The sequence below is a fragment of the Sinohyriopsis cumingii genome, chromosome 2 (genome assembly GCF_028554795.1).
Source record: "Sinohyriopsis cumingii isolate HCF-2022 chromosome 2, ASM2855479v2, whole genome shotgun sequence".
Classification (NCBI taxonomy): domain Eukaryota; kingdom Metazoa; phylum Mollusca; class Bivalvia; order Unionida; family Unionidae; genus Sinohyriopsis; species Sinohyriopsis cumingii.
Genome location: NC_142962.1, coordinates 90,456,069 through 90,480,523, shown reverse-complemented (window position 1 = coordinate 90,480,523; position 24,455 = coordinate 90,456,069). Strand labels below are relative to the sequence as shown.

Genomic DNA, 24,455 nt, shown 5'->3' with positions numbered 1-24,455 from the left:
TAAATATCAGCATCTAGGTCTTACATGTAGGACTACTGTGAATATTATCGTGATGAAATAATTACTAGAAAGAATTCACTTCTTCACTAAATTGGATATTAGGTTTAAACATTATTCACATAAATTTTTGACGTTTTTCACCTACAACAATACAAAATTCAGAAAATAAGCCAGAACAAAAGATAAACCACAACAATAAAATTGTTAGCAATTAATTTCAATCCCAAGAATGATCACCATGAATAATGTAGCTCCATTTCTACCAAAGAAATTTACATGAGCGAGTACCTGGCACTTTTATACTGTATATACGAACGTTATTTACCATCATTAAATTAAAAGGAATGAAAATACATACCATGCAGCATATGTGTCCTCAAAAATTAATTCAAAATATGTATATTTTATAGTAGACAATACTAAATGCCTTACGAGACAACAAAGGAATAAGGTCTGATATATGAGGGGAAAATAGTTCCCACATTTACGGTACCAAGAAGCTGCCTACTTAGGTTCCTTTAGTTTAAAAAAATTGGTAATCCTTTATTTACCAATCAATTTTTGGTGCTTGCGTAACACATGGTAGTGTAGAACATGGTTTCTTTAAATAAGGACAGAGGGCCAGTCATTTTCACAAAATAGTTGCATCGATAAGAATTAACTTTAAATTAGTCGTGCTGGCTTTCTTGCTTGTTTATTTAAGACTAACCTTTAGCTATTGTGCAGTATGGCCACAGCTGACCCAAATATGAATATAGGGCACATCCTGGGTGAAAATAAGGTACATCACAGGAAGAAACCATGCGTCTTTTGCGAATTTCACCCATATTAGATTTGGAAGATGGATCAATATTTAGCGAAAACAAGGCTTTAAAAATGTCATGAAAAACCTCCCGATTTTAGGCAATTATACATTAATGTACTGGTATAGAAATCTTCTGGGGTCACCCCATGTAATAATAATAATAATGCTTTATTTATAGAGGGTGACTCATTAGTCAAGGACTATTCTTCCTTGAGGCCCTTTAAGGAGAGTATAACAATGTACATTATATGAAGATAGCAAGATATCAATAATTACTGTTTATTTTAACATGTTTAGTATTAAAATACTAAATTCCATTATCTATTAGAAGCACATACATACACATTATATTTCTTCTTAAATTCTCTAATATTTTCAGCAGATTTAACATGAAGTGGAAGCTTGTTCCACAGAACTGTACCAAAGTATTGGAAGCTCCTTTTAAATTGTTCTGTTCTTGGTTTAAGTGCTAGAAGGTTTCCATGTGATATTGATTTCAACTGGTATTGTGTTGAAAAAGGACTGAACAAGTTCTGAAGATACTCTGGTGTAGTTCCATGTAGACATTTATAAAAAGAACTGCCTTTTGAAAATCTATCCTGTCATATATTTTAAACCATTTGAGTTCTGTAAATAATACTTTTGACAGATGATCAATAGATGCATCTAAAATTACACGTGCTGCTCGTTTCTGAAGTTTATAAATCCTGTCAAGCTCAGACTTAGCACAGTTTCACCATACATTTGAACAATAATCTATTGTTGGAAGAATATATGACTTGTAGTATAGATTTCAAGTTTCCATAGGTAAATATTTCTTGATTCTGCTGAGTAGGGCAATTTTGGTTGACAGTGCTTTACAAAGCTTATCAATAGAGTAATTCCATAATAAATTGTTATCTACGGTTACACCTAAAAGCTTTTCATGTTTGACATTTTCTATAGGATAATTATTTATTGCAAGAGATAGTTTTGGGTTCAATGACTTGTGTAGCTTTTGCGATGTCCCCAAAATCATACATTTTGTTTTACCTTCATTAATTATCATCCTATTTTGTTGTGCCCAGTTTTGGACTCTAATAAGGTCTGAGTTTAATCTCATTTGGATAACTTCAGTATCAGAACTAGATGTATACAAGGTTGCATCATCTGCAAACAAATCTGTATTTGTGGATTCATTATTTAATGGTAGATCATTGATATAGATAAGGAAGAGGAGAGGGCCCAAAACTGAGCCTTGAGGGACCCCTGAATGAATTGTGCGAGTTTGAGAGCTAATATTGCCAATGCTTACTTGTTGAGACCTTTGTTTTAGGCATGATCTAAAAAGTTTAAAGAAGGACTGTCGAACCTGTAACAGTTCAACGTTTGCAGCAGAATTTCATGATCAACAAGATCAAAGGCTTTCTTGAAGTCAAGGAAAACAATACCAGTCATGTGTCCATTATCCATTTCCTTCAGCCAAAGATCAATTAATTTGGTAAGTTCTGTTTGGCATGAGTGGTACTTTCTAAATCCTGATTGCGCTTTATGAAATAGAGAATATGTTTCAAAAATGTAAAGACCTGAATGGCTACATGCTTTTCAAATAATTCTGACAATACAAGTAGAACTGATATTGGTCTGTAATTCCCGGGATCCTTCGTTTTTCCTTTCTTAAAGATAGGTGTAACCGTTGCACTTTCAGTGTTTCTGGAAAATTACCACTCATAATACAACTTTCTGTTCAAAAGGAGAGGCAATAAGAAGATTTTAAATATTGCGTTTATGGTGGCCCCATTTTCATTTTTGTCCAATCATCATACAAAATCTTTCAGTGAAACCCAAATGATGTCATCACATCCATTCACCTGGATGAAATTTTTAGGCAGATTCTGCCTGGATTTTAGCTGGATTAGGGTGTATTCCACTTAAAAAATCCAAAATATCAGACGGATTTTAGGCAGACTAGGAATACGGCTAAGGTGACAAACGGAATCCATCTAATAGTGAAGCGTTTCTCATATTCCACCTAAAGGATAACTGTTAGACGGAAAAGTTCTGATTGTCCAGTTTATTTTACATCTGTATACAAGAAGATTTTGGACTTTGATTTTGGCAGAAAGGTTAGGCATAATTTTGAACTTTTTAGAAAGAACTACTTCCATAGCTGAATCTTTGGACTTGGAAAATTTGATACAAGGTAGATTTTGGACTTGATCTGATGTTTACTCTGAGAAGTAAGTTTTTGTGCTTCCTATTAAAATATGTTCTACAAAAATCATACTCTAGTGAAAATGTGACTGAAGTTTTAGTGAAATCAGTGAAATGTCAGTGACATTCACTCAAATGTCCTTTTTTCACCAAAAGTATGGTATTCACCAAATTTCAGTGAAATTTCACTGAGATTTTGTCAAACTTTTTCAAAATATCAAAGAGATTTTGTGATTGAAATTTCACCGAGATTAAGCCAAAATTTCTGAAACTCTAATGTTATTTTGTGATTGTAATATCAATGACCTTTCAATAAAAACTACCAACAAGAAATATTACTTTACTGATAAAAAAAAGAATCCTTTATCATATTTTAATATAATTTATTTTTTGTTTCTTGTACAGTGTAATGATTTTCAGCAACATTTTTATTTCCTGTTTCTGATAGCTGTAATATTATTGTCAAAATTGGAAACAATAATTTCTTTCCACATCTTTCTTTGTTATTCTTGTTTTGTTTTTTTTTTGGTTGCTTTTTTTGCTTTAACTCGAAGTGGATTTAACTGCCCTCAATGAAGATTATTTTCTTGTTTTCCATTTTAAAGCAGAATTTCAGTTTTCTCCCGACCTGAAACTGATTTTGTCCAGTCCCATTCCACAATCATCCTTTTAATAGGTATTTGTTCTGTATAGTATTTAACAAATATAATCATAGTAAACATTTTTCTGATTGGTCAAAAGTTGGTACTTGTCCAATGAATCTTCACATAACAGAACTTATTGGAAAATGAGCCTGCTTGACATTTCAAATTTTCTAGCGGGATATGTGTTTATATAATCATTTGAAAAATATGCAGTAATGAGAATAGCTTGAATGCAAAACCAATGGGAACATGATTGGTTAACTTTAACTGAATGCCAGGACTATCATTTTACAATTTGTGCCATAAAGATTTGAACTACAATTAACAGCTTTACAGTAGCAGCTAAACAGCTAAATAATACGACAAGGAATTCAACCAAGATGATTTCGAAGTTATATAACTCCAAACTGATTTGCTTCCAGAATTTAATGAGGGACAACATATAAATCACTGTTGGGAATTGTTGCCACATACCCATGTCTATCAAAGATAATCATATCTTTGCGTAATTTTCTTGGCCGAAAAGTAGAATCATTTTTAATATCGTGAGGCATTATTGTGTATATTATCAAAATATTCTAGTTGTGTTAGGATTTAGAGTAAAATATGAGTAATTATATCATGATAAATGTTTGCCACGTCTGCTTATGGAACAAAAACTCATTCAAGCGACCACAACACTATCATAGTCTGTGCATTCAATAGTCAAGTCTGCAGTACAATTCCCATATCTCTTGGATGTCATGTAATTATAACAGCTGTATAATTTATTTTCATGGTCAGTGAAATATTACCCTGGTTAATAAAGTCCTGTTTAATTCATATTCACTATTTATTTGAAATCTTCTGAAATGTCTGTGAAAAATTACTGAGCCTTCAGTACAATACTATATAATGGTCAAAACTTTATTAAAATCTCACCAAACTTTCAAAGAAATGTTAGTAAAATATCACCATTGGTCAATTTTTTACAAAAAATCTCACCAAATTTTAAGTGAAATGAAAAAGACATAAATGGTGCCATCATAGAATAGGATTTGTATGCAAAAAAGAAAATGAGGACAAGAAAAACCTAAATCTTATTTGATAATGTCTTTCAAAATAAAACTCATCATCCATTTTAAAAATTATTGTGACCATCATTGATTCCAAATAATTTCAAAGCATCATTAGGATGTTTATTAAAATCTAAATAAATTTTTTACTGGATGATTTTTATGTGGCCATTTTAGACAGCCATTTTTTAGACAGACACCTTAGGCCAGGGGTGGGCAAACTACGGCCCGCGGGCCACATGCGGCCCGACAAGGGCTTTCATGCGGCTCGCCAAGGGTTTTCATGCGGCCTAGGAACAAGTCATCATTCACACTGACTCTGTTTATGTTACTCTGTTTATCAAATAAATGTGCTTCTTTTGAAGTTTAAGTTTTCAAATATTAATAGCATATTAACAACTGAAAATTAATTAGATGTTATTTAGAAAAACCTTTTGTTTTTGCTATTTCAAATATTAATTATTTTACTTAATGAACTATGCGGCCCGCGACAATGTGTAAATTTGTGTATGCGGCACTTGTATTGGAAAGTTTGCCCACCTCTGCCTTAGGCAGATTTCCATTTCAGGTGGAAATCTTAGATGTATTTTTTTGTTTAAGCAGAACCTAAGGACAACTAATTTGCGCATTTCACCTAAAATTCCGCCAGAAATCCACCTGAAGTCCACCCAAAATTCGCCTAAGCTGCTTTAACCCTTTACCTCATGCAAGTGCCTTTGGACGCCTCTACTCCATTCACATGGAAGTGTCTTTTGACGCCTGCTGTAAACATCAGCCATTCTGAGCTGGTTTTCATGGTGCCACCTTCAGGGAAAATCCCCCTATTAAATTCTACATTCATTTCTGCGATTGACAATTATGTCAGATCACGTGGTCATTGTTTATGCACTGGTCGATATCTGCTATTTAAAGTAACTGAGTCGTAATCTCCACTCTCCAAAATGGAGGTCGTGGATTTCATTCAGTATTTACTCAAGTTTTCATGATTAGAATCACAACTATGAAAGATTCAATAACTTAGGTAAAGGCTCTGATATTGATGTAGGCAGCAATTAGTTTTTATAAAATATCAAATTCAGATGACTTAGTGATGTAGACGCAGACGAAAAACATGTAATTTTCCAGTATGGAAAATGGCAGCTACGGTTGATCACGCGGCCTCACTGACATGACGGTGAACGAGTTCTCTCAAGATTTTAAAGCACATAAATTCTTCCGTGAAAAATAATTACACGGCTATAACAATCGGACTTTACTCTTAATTTTTCCACATATAATAGAGGTGTACCAAAAATGTAAAATGGTTAAAATTGCTGTTAAACATAACATACACTACATTGCTTAACAGTTCACAGGCAGGCCTATGCGTATGCAGTCGACTAGGTAACATGTGTTCTATTTATAGCACGCTGTATTTTGTCACTATGCTCTATGAGGTGAAGGGTTAAGTTATGGTTTAGGTAGAAAATGGTTACAAAAATCCATCTGAAATGCGCCTTAAGTCTGCATGGAAAATGTTGCACAGGATTTCAGGCGGAATTTTATTTCAGGCAGAAATCTAACATTAACATTCTCTGAGTGAAATTATTAAATCCAGTCTGTCCAATTATTTTTCAAACAAAACTTTCTATATGCACACATACCTCTAAATTGCTGCAGATAATCTCTTTATACTCTCGTTTCATGGCAGCAGTGTTCTCCATCATCCAGAATACATGCCTATTCATGGAAAGTCTCATCACTTGCAACAAAATCCGCAAAAAATCAATGAAAAGGCTCCCTGTGCCATCTGTAACATATTTTAATAGATAAGTCTCAAAATGAGCAACATGAAAATATCAGAAAAAATACAAACAAATGGTCAATCACCAGCAAAACTAGATTTAACCAGCAAAATACATATACTGTTTTCCCATTTTTCACTTCCCAACCCCAACAGAAAGCAGCTTTTTTATCATCCTCTCAGCCCCCTTTTAAGATCACACCCAATATGATCATATTTGCTTGATCATGCAGATGGTAAGTGGAAAGATTACAGTCCTCACCCTCCTTGATTTGTCTGCAGCATTTGACACAATACACCATGATATATTACTTCACCGTCTCCAGCATGTATTTGGCATTCATGATACAGCCCTACTGTGGTTCAAGTCCTACTTGGTCAACAGGACACAAATTGTATCTGCAAATGGAATACACTCCAGCCCAGTTGATCTATGTTGTGGTGTTCACAGGGGTCTGTTCTTGGACCTGTTCTCTTCATTCAATACACGCAGTCACTCTCAAGTGTCATAGATCATCATCCAGTGTTTCACCAATTGTACGCTGACACCCAAATATACAAATCAAGCCATCCAAGTGAAGTTGATGCTACCATACAAGGTGTAGAGAAGTGCATTTCTGATGTGAAATCATGGATGACATGTAACAAGCTGCAGATGAATGATGATAAAAGCAAGGCCATTCTGATCACAACACAAAGACTTTCTCATTCACATCCTTTACCTCAAACAATAAATATCAGCAACGCCAACAGTAAATTCACACAATCAGTACGAAACCTAGGTGTTACTATGGACAGTACTCTCACATTGCACCAACATGTCATGAACATATGCAAGGATGCATATCTTGACCTGAGACGCATCAGCTCCATTCGCAAATATCTTCCAGCTGATGCCACTAAAACACTTGTGTGTTCATTACTACTTTCAAGACTGGACTATTGTAACTAAATTCTGTCTGGTTCATCTCAATATCTGCTCCAGAAACTTCAAAAAGTTCAAAACACTGCTGCTCAGATCATACTTAGAGTACCACGGTCAGAGCACACCTCCCCGCTGCTCTGTACCCTACACTGGCTATCCATTCGATCCAGAATCAAACACAAAATTTGTTCTCTGTGCTACATTTCACTGATGGACTCCAGTCCAACATACCTATCCGACCTCACCCATGTGTACACACCAGCAAGATACTTACGCTCCTCTTCTGACAATCATATACTCATTATTCCCACTATGAAAACAAAGTCATATAGATAGCATTCTTTTGCATACCAGGGCCCAGCAACATGGAATGAATTGCCCACTGAACTTTGACACAAAGACACAGTGATCTCATTCAAGAGTGCTCTTAAAACTCACCTATTTTGACTGCAAGAACAAACTTAAAGACCTAATGATGTTCCCTACCTTAAATATTTACAGCACGCTTTTATGTTTACTAATTTCGTGGTGTTTGTTTTGTAATCATATCACTTAGAGCTTCAAAAGATTAGGCGCTATACGAAGTCCTCATTATTATTATTATTATGTGCAAATAAAACTCTTTACTAAATAACATATTTATTCCGAATTAGTTTTTTTGGGGCACATATGCTCTGTGATATGTTTCTTCATTGCTTCTTTTAACATAATGATGGTAATCAATGCTTATATATACAGTACAGTAATGCCAGGTCAAGTTGACTTGTGTAAATTTTATTAGTGGGAATGGAGATTATAATTTGTTTATCAAGAAAAATTCTACAGCATTTAGTGATCATTCCTGGGATTTAGGAAGTATTTCACTAACAAGCAAACCATGTAAAGCATGGCAAAAATAAATTTCTGAACTCCTGGTTGATGAAGATGTACTTTGTGAAGCTAGCCTTAAAAGGGGGAAGGGGAATTTAATTCCTGAATGCATGAAATCGATGGTCACATTATGTTACGTATATCTGATTTAATATATATATATATATATATATATATATATATATATATATATATATATATATATATATATATATTAATTTAATAGTTTGTCAGTTTTAAATTTTTATTTTTCTTACATGCTTTTGTATTGTAAATTTCTTCACTAGAGATGATACTTTTTCAGAAAATTGATTGACCTTGACTGTTAGTTTATAAACAACAGGTGTTGATCTAAATTCTGACCTAAGTTCAGAATTAGTAAAGAAAGTTCTATTTTATTTTAAAATGATTGGTTGTTGTTAAGGTCACAATGGGACTACGTGGGTTTAAGATGTAGACAACTTTTTTTTAATTTTATTTCTTTTATGATTGGTTTTCTCAGGGTGGAAATGATATTTTACAAGAATTTCCAACCAGAAACTTCCAGGGGATGATCACATGACCCTTGCTGATGTTTAAGAAGAAGTTGGGCAGTTAAAGTGTTATGTTGTGCTGTTTAGAGTTATTTCAAATTACCTATTTAGAGTTATTTCAAATTACTTGTTTGGAGTTATTTCAAATTACTTGGATTCAAAAGGATTAATTCTGTTATTTGTCTGGGAATATTTTGAAGAGTGCTAACACAGGGAAAGACATTGCTTACAAATTTAATTTGGATTTCCAACACCGGATTGACATTTTTTGTATTTCTACAAGGAACTGTAGATAAGCACAGTAATGACTGCAGCATACATCATTGTCATCATTCTTGGATTTTACATCAGGATTCAAATTTGAAATTATTATAACATTTATTACTAGGACTTTTGCAATTTAATTCATGGATTATTCTTAGATTATTTTTGGATTTGATTCTTGAAACCTTAAGTTCTCTTTTTTTTCCATTTTTACAGAATTTTCCAGGAAAATAAATTATCTGTTAAATTTTAAAAAGCTTGTTGTTTTCACTCTTTCTTTGTTACTGTTTATTCGAGCCTAAGCATGTAACAATTATACATCACTTATCTTACGATGCAAAGTACAATCATAGGGTTTTAGCATTAAAATGTCATTATCTAAATAAAGTTTCTTACAAAAAAATTATTTGGAAAATAATATACATAAAACAGATTTGCTTAATACCTGATGTTTCTATTAAAAAAAGAGAGACTGTAGGAAAGTAGATATTTTACATTTGATAATGCATTTATTTCATGTGACAACAGTTAAATCTATGCACTAACGGTGATGCACAATGCGAAGACCATGGAAGTAGTGCAAAACAGTCATGTAATGATTTATTTTGTAATATTATGGCTGTATTGCTTGTTGTCAATAAAGTAATAACTATCCCATCTTTTTTAAATTTTCATTGCCTATTACATTAAGTCTTGGAAAAATATTCACTACTTATTCTGTCAACATTTTTTGAAAATTGGCAACAAAATATTGAGATTGACTATTTTTTTGGTAACAACTTTTTAAAAGCCAGGACCATCCCTGTAATGTGTATGCTGGAAGTTCAACAGCCACACGAGGCCTCACTGGCTGGTGTGATTGGGATGAGTGCATGCATGGTATTGATAATTTGTTGTGAGCAGACAATCAGTGGTAGTTTACAGCAAGTGTGTTAACTTTTAAGAATTAACTGTCTTTCAATTAACCCCCAAATCAAATGTTTATTCCTTAATTTCTACTATATAATTCTGATTTAAAATTCAAGCCACATCAAGATGAATGTTATGATTAAATATATATTTTGGAAATTTGTTCACAACGGCACCGATTATTTCTGCTGATACCAATTATACAGATTGTTCCAATAATCGGTCCGATTATGAGTATGACCAATTAATCGTTACAGCTTTAGTTGTATGCAATTCTTCACAGCTCACAGGTATTATCTTTTGGATACATCTGCTCCAAATTAAGGTTTTTTAGTAACACAAGCCAAACTCTCTTGAATCAGCATTTTTCTGATTACAAAGCCAGATTTCTCATCTGTTCCATAATACTGTATTTAGACTGTAAATGCATCAAAGCCAAAGTCTGTGTGTTCAGACAGAAATATTTTGTTCAAACAAAATATCTTTACTTCTTAATTTCAGTTTTAGATTCTTATTAATTCACTTTATCTTAAACGCTCTACTCCATTCGCATCAAAGTGCCTTTGGATGCCTCTACATGATTCGAACACAAGCGCCTTTTGACACTCTACACTGTTCTCATGGAAGCGCCTTTCTACGCCTGCTGTAAACATCGGCCATTTTGAGTGGGTTTTCATAGCACCATCTCCAGGGAAAACCCCCATTAGATACTACATTTATTGGTGTGAATGACCATTATCTCAGATCATGTGGTTGCTGTTTAAGCTCTGGTCTAAATCTGCTGTTTAAAGTAACTAGGTTGTATTCTCCACACTCCAAAATGGAGGTCGAAGATTTTGTTCAATACTTACTCAAGTTTTCATGATTAGAATCACAACTATAAAAGCTTCAATAACTTATGTAAAGGCTCTGACAATGATGTAGGCAGCAATTAGTTTTTATAAATTATCAAATTCAGATGATTTAATGATGTAGATGTACAGAACTTGTAGATTTGGAATATGAGAAATGGCAGTTACGGTCAGTCATGCGGCTTCACTGACTTGATGGTGAATGAGTTCTCTCAAGGATTTAAAGCACATAAAAAATTCTTCCGTGAAAAATAATTATACAGCTATAACGATCATATTTTACTCTGAAATCTTTCCATCATAATTTATGTGTACCAAAACTGTTAAATGATTAAAATTGCTGTTAAATGAAATATACCCTTCAATGCTTAACAGTTAACAGGCAGGCCTATGTGTATGGAGTACAACAGGTAACAGGTGCTCTATTTATAGTGCACTGCACTGGGTAAATTTGCTACATGTATATTGAAAGGCCTAAAAAGCCATACACTCTATGAGGTAAAGGGTTAACCCTTACAGGGCTATATAGATTTTTAGTACAAAATCCAGCAGGGCTAAATTGTTTGAGCAAAGAGATGATAATTGCACTCTACTTTTAAATGGTCTGTATTGTAATTAGGCTTGGTATTTTACCTTTTTCTACCTTTCAAAATATCACTCAAAGGAGGTTCAAAAGTATGCCGTCTATTTTTGTCCATCCAGTATATACATAAGACTCATACTGAACACCATTTTTGGGCTCAAAATCAATGATATCTCCACTTTCCCAGCTTTAATATTTTGATACTCAGTATGACCCCACTATTGGTTGGCATCCATTAGTCTCAAGTGACGGTGGAAGTGCGCCCAGGAGAGATGTCCCCGTTGGTGGTTGTACAGTGTTTGCTGTGGCTACGTAGCTCAACAGTGGAGTGGCAGTCCTTCCTGCACTGGAAGGTTGAGTCTGGTGTGGGTTGGAGCTGCTTCTTCTTCCTCTGTGATTGCTTTTCATCAGCTAGCAAGTGTAGCTTGTCCTCGCCGGCTTTCAGACCAGTGGTAAGAGCTTGTCGCCAGCTGGACCTGTTTAGAGCAAGCTCTTCCCAGGTGTTGACATTGATGTCAAGGGCTTTCATATTGTGCTTGCAGACATCCTTGAAGTAGAAGGCTGTCCGATCAACCTTTTGCCAGAGGCAAGTTTCAAATAAAGAATATCTTTGGGGATCTGTCTGTCATCCATCTGACGTGCATGGCCCAGCCATCTGATGCGAGTGTGACCATGCTGGGAATCTTGGCACGTTCAAGCACCTTGTTGTTTGTTGCTTGATCACTCCAGATGATCCCAAGTATGCGTCGGAGGCATCACCTGTAAAATGTGCTCAGTCTTTTCTCTTGTGAGGCGTACAGAGTCTAAGTTTCACTGGCGTACAGGAGAGTGCTTAGCATGCAGGCACGGTACACGGAGATCTTAGTGTTCAGAGTCAGCATGTTGTTGTTCCACACTCTCTGCAACAACCTGAAGAGAGTTGTTGATGCCTTTCCAGTCCACCTATTGAGCTCAGCTTCGAGCAAGAGGTTGGTGATGGTAAAGCCGAGGTACATGAACTGACTGACTACCTCAAGTTCATAGTTGTTAATGTTGATACTTGGGGGGTCTGCATCCTGAGCCATCATGTTTGTTTTCTTTAGGCTGATGGTCAGCCCAAACTCATCACATGCTTTAGCAAAGCGGTCCATCAGGCGCTGTAGCTCAGCTTCTGTGTGAGTGGCTAGAGCAGCATCGTCTGCGAAGAGAAAGTCTCTGTTGGTTGCTTCATGCACTTTGCTCTTTGCCTTCAGTCGTGCCAGGTTGAACAGTCTGCCATCTGATCGCATGTGCAGGTAAACCCCACTATAGCATGCTCTATTACAACACAAATTCAAATATAACATGATTGTGGCATGGTTCCCGATATTTCATATGCATGTCTTTTTCGTGTAAGCAAAAGAATATATTTTTTTTAAAAGTTTACTATCGTTTTGGGGAGAGATCATGTATGAATTCTAATATAAGATGATCATGTTGTGGTTCCTGAAATTTCATATACAGTCAAACCCACTTGTCTCAACCCTGGGTATCTCAAGAACCCACATATGTTGAGCATCATGGTCCAGTCCCAGAAAAATCCTAGTCACTTACCCCATTATGTTGGGCATACGTTTTGGTCCAAAGAAACATGTGGACCCACTTAATTCGATGAAATGCAACTTTTAATGTCATCTTGGAGAAATTTTACAAAAAAAAGATCCAGTGTTTCCGCCACTACTGGTACATCATACCGGCAAGGATCAAAAAGTTGGTACAAGACCAAATTCTACCAGTACAAATGCTAATCAACGAATCTCATCAATGCATGGTTCATCACCTGCACAGAGTGGAGAAAATAATGTTGTAAACAATACTTTAGAATAAGAAAACTGAACAAGGAATATCTGACCTTTACAGGAGCTTTGTTCGTAATGGACAGCATCACGTCAACACCACGACAATATAATTCGTTCCATAGCATCGTGAATTTTGTCTAATCTGTAACTCAGTAAATTATCAGGTCAACATTATTAAATGTAGATAAAATTACCCAATTCATTTTACCCTACATACTGAAAATGAATTAGGTACTTTTAGCTTCATTTAATGATGCTAACCTGAAAATTGACAGAATTACAGATAGGATAAATTCATAAATTTAATTCATACATATTTAACAACTTTAGAATCAGAGTTAACTTATAAATTAAATGGTTAAAGTGTTTCCATGCCTGGCATGAGAGCAAGCTTTCATCTTCAGCATGGCTTAATCAAGTGACTTACAATCATCTATAAATAGAAACCGGACAATTTCCAAACTGTTCCCCCTCCCCCGAACAAATGTGTATTATTAATTTATTTAGAACAAGACTGTATAAAAGCACAAATGGTATTTTAAAAATTCCATAGCACACAGTATTTTTTTAAAATGAAGTCCATCGCTGTGCCAAGATTACAGATTCTTCTACGCAAATGCAGTGAAGCAGAAAGTGATTGATAGGAGTAAAGTCTATGAAACAGAAAGAGGAATGCTTCCATTTGTGTAGTTTTATTATCTTGAATCACATATCAAAGACTTGCAATCCATCAAAGTAATACACAGATTCTACTTCTGGCCTCTGTTGCTGCCGATGGTCACTGATCAAAGTTGGGACAGATATGGGACTAACTGTATGAATAGATTAAGTCTGCTTCTTACAGAATTTGATGTCAAGATAGTTAAATTTTGTTACTTTAAACACATTTTACAGTTTGTCAGTAAATGAATACCTACAGCCTCATCTTTTCTTTTCGGTACAGAGGCAAATTTTATCGGTAAAAACCAGCATACTGGTGTAACAGTGTAACAGAACCTCTGATGATTTCATGTACAATTTTGGTTAGTTACATTTTGCTACTAGTAAAAGTCAACACCAACAAAAGAAAAAACTTCCTTTTTTATAAAGTACAGTCCTACAAGTACATGTACTTAAACTGGCCTAGATTTTGGTCAATGTGAGAAAACCATTGTCTTGCTGATGCTACCAAAGGGATCAGCCTATTCACAGAGAAATAAAAACAGCTTTTAACCACTAGCGTTGTTACAGTAACTAAAGTGTCTTAAAAATGTGTGACATTTTATTTATTTCCATTTAATATACCTCCAATCCTTTTTCTGCAACCTGACTGAATTATTATTTTTATTGTGCATTAGAAATGCCATTTGTTTACAGAATCAAAACTTGTCATTTTTGGTGCTTCAGATGCATTATCTTAGATCTGCAGTAGATTTTGTCAATTGAACCCTGATATCTCTGGACCGGTTATGGTGACAATTTTTTTATACCCCCAATGTTTAATATCAAGATAACCCGGTTTGATTCTATATTTTTCTTGTACACAATACATTTTCTTCTTAAAAGTATGAAAAATAATGCGTAAAAAGTTTATTTAGGGATCACACTGGGCTTCACCAATGTCACAAATTGTTGTTTCTTTTCCTTATTGGCAACAAAATATACTATCTGGTGATTTTTGGGGGATAAAATTGTAGGCTGTTTAAACTTGAATATTAAATCATGGGTTTGGAGTGGAGAAATTCAAATGCACCATGAAAGGAAGCTGCAAACATGATATTAAATGCACTGGAATCTATATATTTTTTGATCATCTTGGTAAACCATCTTAACTGTGCATTGTTATATCATGATCTGTTTATGCTAGTATCTGGGCTGAGTACCTGTATGATGTCATACATTCAGATACTCGTACTGCCAGGACTAGGTACAATTGACCACCTTTTGAAAGCTGGAACAGGAACGACTACAATCAACCAAACAACAGCTAATTTAATTTCAATGTACACAGAAGAAATAGTTTGGCTGAAACTTCAATGCAAACTGATTACCTCTGAAGCACCAATCGTTCTATATATATACTAGGAAAATGAAAATAAAATTCAATCTCCATCAATGTTCTGCAATTATTGGATGTTGCTGCCAAAATAACAAACAGGCATTTGTTTGGTCCTCCAAAATTGTTCTTCAGCACTGACTTCAATAACATATGCACCCTTCATCAAAGCAAGCCAACTACAATCTTCAATAAAGATAAAGCACCTTTCATTAAACAAAGTCAGCACCAAACTTAAATAAATGCAATGGAATCTGATGGACTGTTGCATTTCCAGTATCCAGAAGACGTTTACTGTGCTGTGAAAGTTTCCTTTATGCAAGAAAATCATGTATGCTTATGATTGCTACCAACAGTGGCATAAAACTCAAATTACATTTCCAATCATTTGAAACCATAGATATCTGGCTGTCAAGTTACTTTTTTTATTGTTCATGTTTTAATTTCCCTATGAATAGCCTCGCCAAGATGACAGCAGTCTCCAGCGAACCAAACTCAAGGCCAGTTAAAGAATATGTACATGTAGCATGTACACAACTTAAGCCACATGCTACTGGTACCAATAACGTGGTGAATTGTTTGGTGACACATGTTTCTTGACAATGTAACATGGATCAAATAAGGACTACCATTCTTTATACAAGTGTTTTCTAACAGGATTACACGGATACATGAATTTTCCAACATCTGATCCATACTCAGATTCATGAATTTTGCATGCACATAACTGTACTATACAAATGTAAGCTGTCAATATACAAGTGTATTTCAGCCTAATTTTGTCTTCATTTAATCGAAAGAACATATTTGTGAACTTGCTTCTATTACCACCACCCATCTTTTTGGTACATGCATCATTTTCTTCTGCCAACTGACTTGGTTGGTTGTAATACGGTTTGGTCGATAATATGATCAGGTTATATGGACCTCAACAACCACATTATAGCAGGGTCACACTGTATCATACCTTTAAAAATTACTGTTATCATCACTATCATATATGCTGAATGAAATCATTATTTAAACATGAACCATGCTGGGAGTCAGCTATTTTGGGTTTTCTAGGTAGCCTGTATTTTAAACATGCTTTTGTAAAACTTCTTTGATGCAAGATTAAAACTACAACAGAATGCTTGCTCAAAGGCCTAAAGTGCCAATCAAATTTAATTTATAAACCGGCCATGTAATGATGAAGAACCCAGGTGTGCCTATACCTAAAAAAAGACTGGTATTATGGCAAGCGCTACAATACTTCTACTGATGTGACTTGTGTTGCAACAAGTACTTTAAGTGTGAACCAGGTAAAGTACATTTCAAATGCATGACTTTCAGCTAAGTTGCAAGAGTTCTCAGATATCAAAGCTCTCCAAATGCATGAATTCATAAACATTTTGCATCATTCATGCAATCATGTGCCCTGTCACCTAGCTCTCATGCCCCAGAGCCAAAACACACAAAGCTCATCCCAAAAAAATAATGGAACATTGTGCATGTGTGCTAAAGGCATGGGTGGACTATTACATCCAAAAAGCCTACATCACTCTGTTACTGGACATTAATAGTCGCAGCCTGCAAGAAAGCCTTTATCATCCCAAACTGTAACTCTCATGTCTCCGTTCTATTCAATTATGCTTTGGCCCTGCTCCTTCAGCTTTACTTTTTGTAATCCAGATGGAAGACCCTTTCGATCTGATCGAACTGTTCTTCACACAAAATTTTAAAACTTAGACTCTAAATAACAAAATTTTGATTTTAATTAGCTCAACTTGAAAAAAGGTAGGATCACAATTTCAGTTTCAATGCATTTGATATCTAACTTTTTACTGATGTATTTTGGAGTATAATTTCCAAGTTTGGAGTCTGAATTCAATATTTGTGCTGACAGTTCCATGACTGGATAGTTGTTTTTAAGACTGATGTAACACTGGCAAATTATGCAAGTAGGTTTTTTCCAGACATAGTTGCACATTTTCTGTGAGAGTAATGAAAACTGTAACATTCATTAACCCTTTACCTTACAGAATATATGGTTTTTTAGCCCTTCGATACACATGTAGCAAAGTTACTCAGTACAGTGCTCTATAAATAGAACACCTGTTACCTATTCGACTCCATACACATAGGTCTGCCTATTAACTGTTAAGCAATGTAGTTTTATGTTACATTTAGCAGCAATTTTAATCATTTTACATTTTTGGTACATATATATTATGTATGGAAACATTTAACAGTAAAGTCCAATAGTTATAGCTGTGTAATTATTTTTCATGGAAGAATCTTTTCTGTGCTTTAAAATCTTGAGAGAACTTGTTCACCATCAAGTCAGTGAAACCACATGACCAACCATAGCTGCCATTTCTCATACTTGAAATCTACAAGCTTTTTGTCCATGTCAACATCACTAACCCATCTGAATTTGATAATTTAAAAAAATCAACTGCTGCCTACATCAATATCAGAGCCTTTACCTAAGTTATTGAAGATTTCATAGTTGTGATTCTAATCATGAAAACTTCATAAGTAGTGAACAAAATCCGCGACCTCTATTTTGGAGAGTGGAGAATACAACCCAGTTACTTTAAATACCAGACTTTGACCAACATGTAAACAGTGACCACGTGATCTGACATAATGGTCATTTGCAGCAATGAATGTAATATCTAATAAAGGGTTGTCCCCAAAGGTGGCGCTACGAAAACCCACTCAAAATGTCTGATGTTTACAGCAGGCATCAAAAGGTGCTTGTATGTGAATGGAGTCAAGGCATCTAAAGGCATTTGTATGCAAAGGGAGTAGAGGTGTCCAAAGGTGCTTGTATGCGAATGGAGTAGAGGCATCCAAAGGTGCTTGCATGAGGTAAAAGGTTAAATATAAACAAGGCTCAATTTACAACTCTCAAATAATAACTCGCAAACCCACTTAAAATGGAGGATAGGGTACAAAAAGCATTCATGGGCAGAAAATACTAAATGAAATGGCCCCTAATTCTAATAAGAACAAATAAAACTTCTTACATATGGCTCATTTTTTCATTTAAAGCAACAGTCAGTGAAAAAAAATCTGACTCAATGTCTAATAAGAAGTCATATATTTTGTTATATTTTCTTTCCAAACAACATTCTTTGTACACTGTAAATAATAATGTTTTACAATGTTTCAATGCATGTTAAAGTTAGTAATGCCTACTGGTGGTATAACTTTAAGATATAAATGCAACTTAAATAGGTTTTATCAGGTGAAAGTCATGCTTTAGTTCTATCTATTAATATGGTTTCATTGTAATCATTATAAATACTCTATGCCCTCTTGTTTTCAAATTTGAAATGTGTCATTCTACCTCACAGCTACATCTGCAAGTGTTTATGAGAACCTAATTAAGTGCCAGCCTTGATCTCCAATTTGTGGAAGTGTTTGTTGTATTATTACAATCAATCAAAGATAGATCTGCTTTGTACTGTCATGTATTGTCGTGTTAATTATGTCTTTGTATCAAATCAAATAAAGAAAGTGGAATAATAACAAATACTACCTGTATAAGAGTTGGCAGTCATGATAACCAGTTGAACGAAAATATTATTATTTAGGTAACATAATTAAAGTATCTAACATAAATTAGTGGTTTATGCTACTAAGTCGCATATGTGATCAATGATAGCAAAAGAAGCAAAGTGAATGGAGTGCTCAGTGCATGAAAATATTCGTTTCACAGATATGGTTTATTATAGAGAAGTGAGCTCCAAAGTTTGTAGTGAACTTAAAATTCCTGAATTGGTACTCAGTGGTTTACTCCAGGATGAGAAATTTCAGTTACTTGCAATAAATCATGACATCATTATTTTACTAACAGAACATTATTTTCAAAAGTCTAGTTCAGCGTTGATGGTTGTTTCATGAATGAAAGTTGTTGTTTTACAAATTAAATTTCCCAAATTTTGAAAACAAGGAAATCTATTTTGTTGTGAATCAACAAAAAACACTTGAATATATTTGCATTCACGCACAAAAAAAGCAGAGACCTAATACACAATGTTTTTGGAAGTACATGTGATGGATCTTGAATCCTCTTGGAGTAATGTTTTTAATGATCTTTTAAAGGTTAGCTTTCTTGAAAATAAAGGCAATTTAAAAAAAAAAAGAAAAGAAGCAAACTTCATAAGAAAAAGCATTTTAATACCAGTTGTTCCTAATAAAAATATAAAAAGAGTGTTAAACCATTTCACACACACACACACACAATATTCTCACTGTCAATGTCCACCAGAACAGCATCCCACATTTAATTTTTCAGATTTCCCATGGTACCTCATACTCTTGCTTCTGTGCTTTGGATCCACTGTCCACTGTGCAAAAGTTATTGAGACGTGTAATCATGTAAACATGAAATAGAGCACATGCTATGCAAATTTTTGCTATCAAGAACAAGATCTTCTTATTTATTACCCTAGTTGTTCAAATTCTTTTACCAGCTGCTGGTTGTGCAACAGCAGAATGCAGTTCTAGTGCATAGAGCTCAGTGACATTGTGATAATACATGATTTCTACTGCTTTGCCAATAATGAAGATAAACAAGCAAGTTTTATCTTATTTGTCAAAAGTTTTTTCCAGTCACACATTTGTTAAAATGTACTATAACAGGTCTATTCAATGATATTGTTCTTACTGCTTCGGTGGCCTGAGTGGTTAGATCATCTGCCTTGGATGCGGGAAGTTGTAGGTTTGAATCCCAGCTGAGTCATACCAAAGACTTATACAACTGGTACTAGCAGTTGCCTCGCTTGGCGCTCAGCATTAAGAAATTATAGTGTTAGGACTGGTTGGCAAGGTGTCAGGATAATGTGAATGGGTAGGACATGTGTCTACATATGGCGAAGATATCCCAGTGCTAGACGTCATTATAAAATGCCATACCACAGACATTGTAGCGATACAACTGAAATTTTTTTAAAACTCTATATCACATATAAAAATTTCACCCATTAAATATTTTAAATAAAAGCTTATGAAAATGCCAGGAGGAAATGCCCCTTCTGTGAAATATCATAGATTAGCTAATGAGTGATGGTCTGCATTTAGATTCATATACTTACTAAATCCTTTGTTGGCTGGGTTCACAATAGAGAGGTCATTACAGGGAGGTCCAGCAATAACCAGGTCAACTGGGCAGATCTTCTCAATCTGCAATGCAAAAGTATTCTTATGAATGGTTCCAGATTATTAATAAAAGTTTACCATGTTACATGCACAGTCACCTTATACTGGGGTCCATTACAAGGGTATGTAACAATGAGTCATGCTATAGGCAAGGTCTCTTTATATAATGGAGTACATTACAAGCAAGGTTATGTCATAATGGATCATGCTATAGGCAAGGTAGCCTTATACTGTGGTACATTACAAAGCAATGTAATAATAGATCATGTTACAGGTAAGGTCACTTTATACAGTGGTACATAACAAGCAAGGCTATGTAAAAATGGTCATCTTATAGGTTACCTTATACTGGGATACATTACACACATCAAGTTTTACAGAAAATCCACATTCCCATGATGGACCTTAATCCTTTTTATTTGCCTACATTGTGGTCATTGTGGATTTTCCACTACATGGTTTGTAATGGACAAATCAAGTTTTATTGCCTCAGAAGTTACATCAATATAATATAACTGACATCCACTACATTGCATGAAACATATCTGCTGGCTCAACTACAGTACACAGTGCAAAATGCTCTATTTTAGTTGTACATAATGATATTTACTATTCAGAGACTGGCCCATTCAAATGCAATTATGTATGTGTCTTGCAAGATATGAATGATTTCCAAGCCAAGATTATTTAGACTAGTTAGGTGTTTCACAAAATATACCAAGTTATAGTGATTTTATTATGAGAGAGAGTCTCTTTTTAAACAAACAAAAGGAAAAAAATCACATGAAAGTATTAGGGAGTTTCATTCTGCCAGTCACCTTTAAACTGTTTGCTTAACACATTAACCCCTGGAGTTTCTTTGCCAAATCGAGAAGGAAACACATTTTGAAAGCTATTTCTGAATAGACTCAAAAACACCAAATGCCGGGTCATCTTTCAATAATATACTGCCTACTTGTGTTAGAAACATCATTTTTCATTGGCTATTTGACTTGCACATGAGCAGAAGGGTAAAAGTTGGACTTCTTTTTATTTTTTTATTATTATTTTTTTTTTTTTTTTTGCTAAACGGAGCCATTATTTTTGTATGGAGACCACTCTTTATTCCAAATGCCCATCTTATCCTACTTTTTGCAAAGGTTCATCTGTCTGTTAGCAGTTCATACCAGTTTGCCTTAGATCTGAGACCAAAAAGTCTAAAATCCAGACACAAAATCGGTTTTCGACCATGGGCGAATTTTGCGTAAAAAAAGAAGTCGGGTCCAAAAAGTGAGGTTTTTCTATCTGTATTTTGTAGTGCAACTAGATATTCCAGATTATTTGGTATCATTGTAGAGCTACATCTGTCTACCTTTCTATCGTACCACCCACTTTAGTGTATCATGCATGACCATGACGCTATAGAGCTCGGCAGTAGGGTACTACCTCCAGCCCCATAGAGTCGTCGCTAGGGGTTAATGTGTTAACGTGTTCCCACACAATGGAATATACACTGCAAAATCCAATATGCAGCTTCTGCTGCTCCATCCTGTTCATTAGTTGTAACCCTAATATACATGTCCATGCCACACATTTTCTCAGGAACTAGACACGTTTACTTTTACCACAGATTTTCAGCTTTTATGTGGGCTCTACGAAGCACTTGATGTTGTATTATATAGCCAACAGCTTAATAAATATACTTAGGATTGCTGGTTTGGTCATCTGAGTTTACATATTACAAAACGGATGGGTAAAAATGATGAAAAAGTGTGATCTCTTAAATATTTTCAGCAGAATATAAACTTGTATTATTTTCAGTTAATGCATATAAAATTTTGGCACATTACATTCTTTCAATCTACATGACAATTACTGCAATAGCATGGACATCCATCATATCTCATTTACAATTCAATGGAGATACTACCAGTATGCAAACTTGTTGTGAAATGGATATCTGTGGTAGATACAATTATATTTACTGTACAATAAATAGCCTCCAGTTTTGTATCTCTGGGCATTTTTTTATGAACTTTATCTAAGTGGAATTTCTTCCTGTTCACCCACACCCTGTTAATGTTTAACTTGTATTTGTTACACATAAGATGACAAGATGAAAACATGATATCCATCAATAATGCCTTGCATATCATGCAAAATGGCCAAACCATGAGTTTGCCAAGGTTATAAAATCTATCTCTATTCACACTGTTACTTAAATGTGGCTTCTTATTTTTCATTGCTTTAAACAGGTATTCTTTGTAAAATTTCATTTTCTCCGTATTGGATGTGGAAGAGATTTTGGCTTCAAAGCTATAAATCTCTATTATTTCCTGTTTATCTTGAACCATTCCTATTAATTCTTAGGTCATTGCAAATGTTGGTGCAGTAATGCTCACTCATTCTAATTTCCATCTATTAAAATTATGAAGCATTAAGTTCATACATGTTAATTATGACTAGAGATTTGACAACAGATAACAAGAAAATAAGAAAAGCATATTTCTATAGTCTGACTATACCTACCCATTTGTTTGTATCTATCTTCCGATTTAGAAAACAAAAAGTACAAATGAAATAAAAGATGCTCAGAACTTAATCAGTTCATTTACTGATTTATAATTTCAACCTGATTATGCCCAGTGGGGCCCTAACACTGTTTTTGTCTGCGCATTTCACTCATAATGGTAGTTTTCATTGTAAAAGATGACCATACTTGCCAGTCATTTACAGTTCTTGGTCAAGTCCATTTTCAGCGAAGGGATATAAGGAGGACAACACATGAATGTACATATAAGGAAAATACTATGTCATCTGCTTCCGATATTAACAATGTCAAATCAAGCAAAGGAAAAGAATAACAACTACAAATCTGCCTTTCCTGTGGATTTAACAAGAGATTTAATTTCTATGTTCATGTGTGCAAAAAGATATAATTCTGAACTCTCAACATTATAGCAATTTACAGAATTATCTGGCATTTACCGATACTAAGCAGGATGAACTACATTACAATGTTGTCTGAGGAAAAGAGTCCATAGTGTACGCAATATGGCGCTGTGTTAGTCTGAAAAGTCCATTAAAGCATGAAAGTGCAGAGGATGCTAGTGTCAGGGCCAGTCTGATCACAGTCAGGTTCGAAATTATATATCAATTGACTAAGTTATGTGCACTTTTTATCACATTAAAGTTTTCATTAATGAAATCAGTTGAGGAGTACAAATAAACAGAGAGGTATAGTTAGTCTATAGAAGGTTAATAACACAATATATTATAAAAATTTCTCCATTATATCTATAATAATTTCCGATTCAGCCAAAATGCAAACTATTATGCAAAATTATTTGTGAAATGGGTATCTGCGGTAGAAATACAATTGTTTTTGCTGTACAATAAAAATTGTCTACAGTTTTGCACATCAGTTTCGAGCTTTTTTACGTATTAATGCTTCATTTATTTCTTTAAAGCCAGTCTTGTAAATAGTATGGAAATAAATAAGAAACTATGACAAATTAATAAATAAATACCACAAGACATGTTACCACTGTATAGTTTGTACAGGTAAAGGTATGAAATTAACCCCATCAGGGTCGGGTTTATGTCCTCGTAGTTTCTCCTCTGTTTGTTTAGTGTCTTGACTCATGGAGCAAATATAATAAAATCAGCAAGGGGTGCCACAAACACCACTACAGCTGCAATAACATCCATTACAAACTTCCACAAGAGTGGATTTCCACTATTCAGGGGTGGGGTGGGGAGGGAAATCCCCAAGGCTGAGTGGACTTCCACTATTCATAGTGGGCACTTAATCCCCTGCCTCTCTGTCCATATCCACTGGATTGAGTAGGCAATCTGTAAAACACAATGCATGTACTGTACATAACAAGCAAGGCTGTGTAACAATAGGCCATGTCAAAAGCTAGATCACTCTATGTAAAAGTAATTTACAAGTAAGGCTATGTAATAATGGATTGCTATATGCAAGGTCACACTATACTGTTATACATTACAAGCAAGGTTATGAAATAATGGGTCATACTGTATGCAAGGTTGCC

The 24,455-nt window shown here is 34.7% G+C and overlaps 1 protein-coding gene across 1 annotated transcript in view; it reads right to left on the bottom strand.

The window, feature by feature from the left end:
- The window catches only part of LOC149805350 (DNA (cytosine-5)-methyltransferase 3B-like), a 189,504-nt gene that overhangs the window by 36,455 nt on the left and 128,594 nt on the right, over positions 1-24,455 (bottom strand). The window contains exons 16-17 of the mRNA XM_089949549.1: positions 20,355-20,442; positions 6,341-6,486 (exon numbers count right to left, since the gene is read on the bottom strand). Of these exons, the coding sequence (XP_089805675.1) occupies positions 6,341-6,486; positions 20,355-20,442 (234 nt within the window). The remainder of the gene's footprint in view (positions 1-6,340; positions 6,487-20,354; positions 20,443-24,455) is intronic.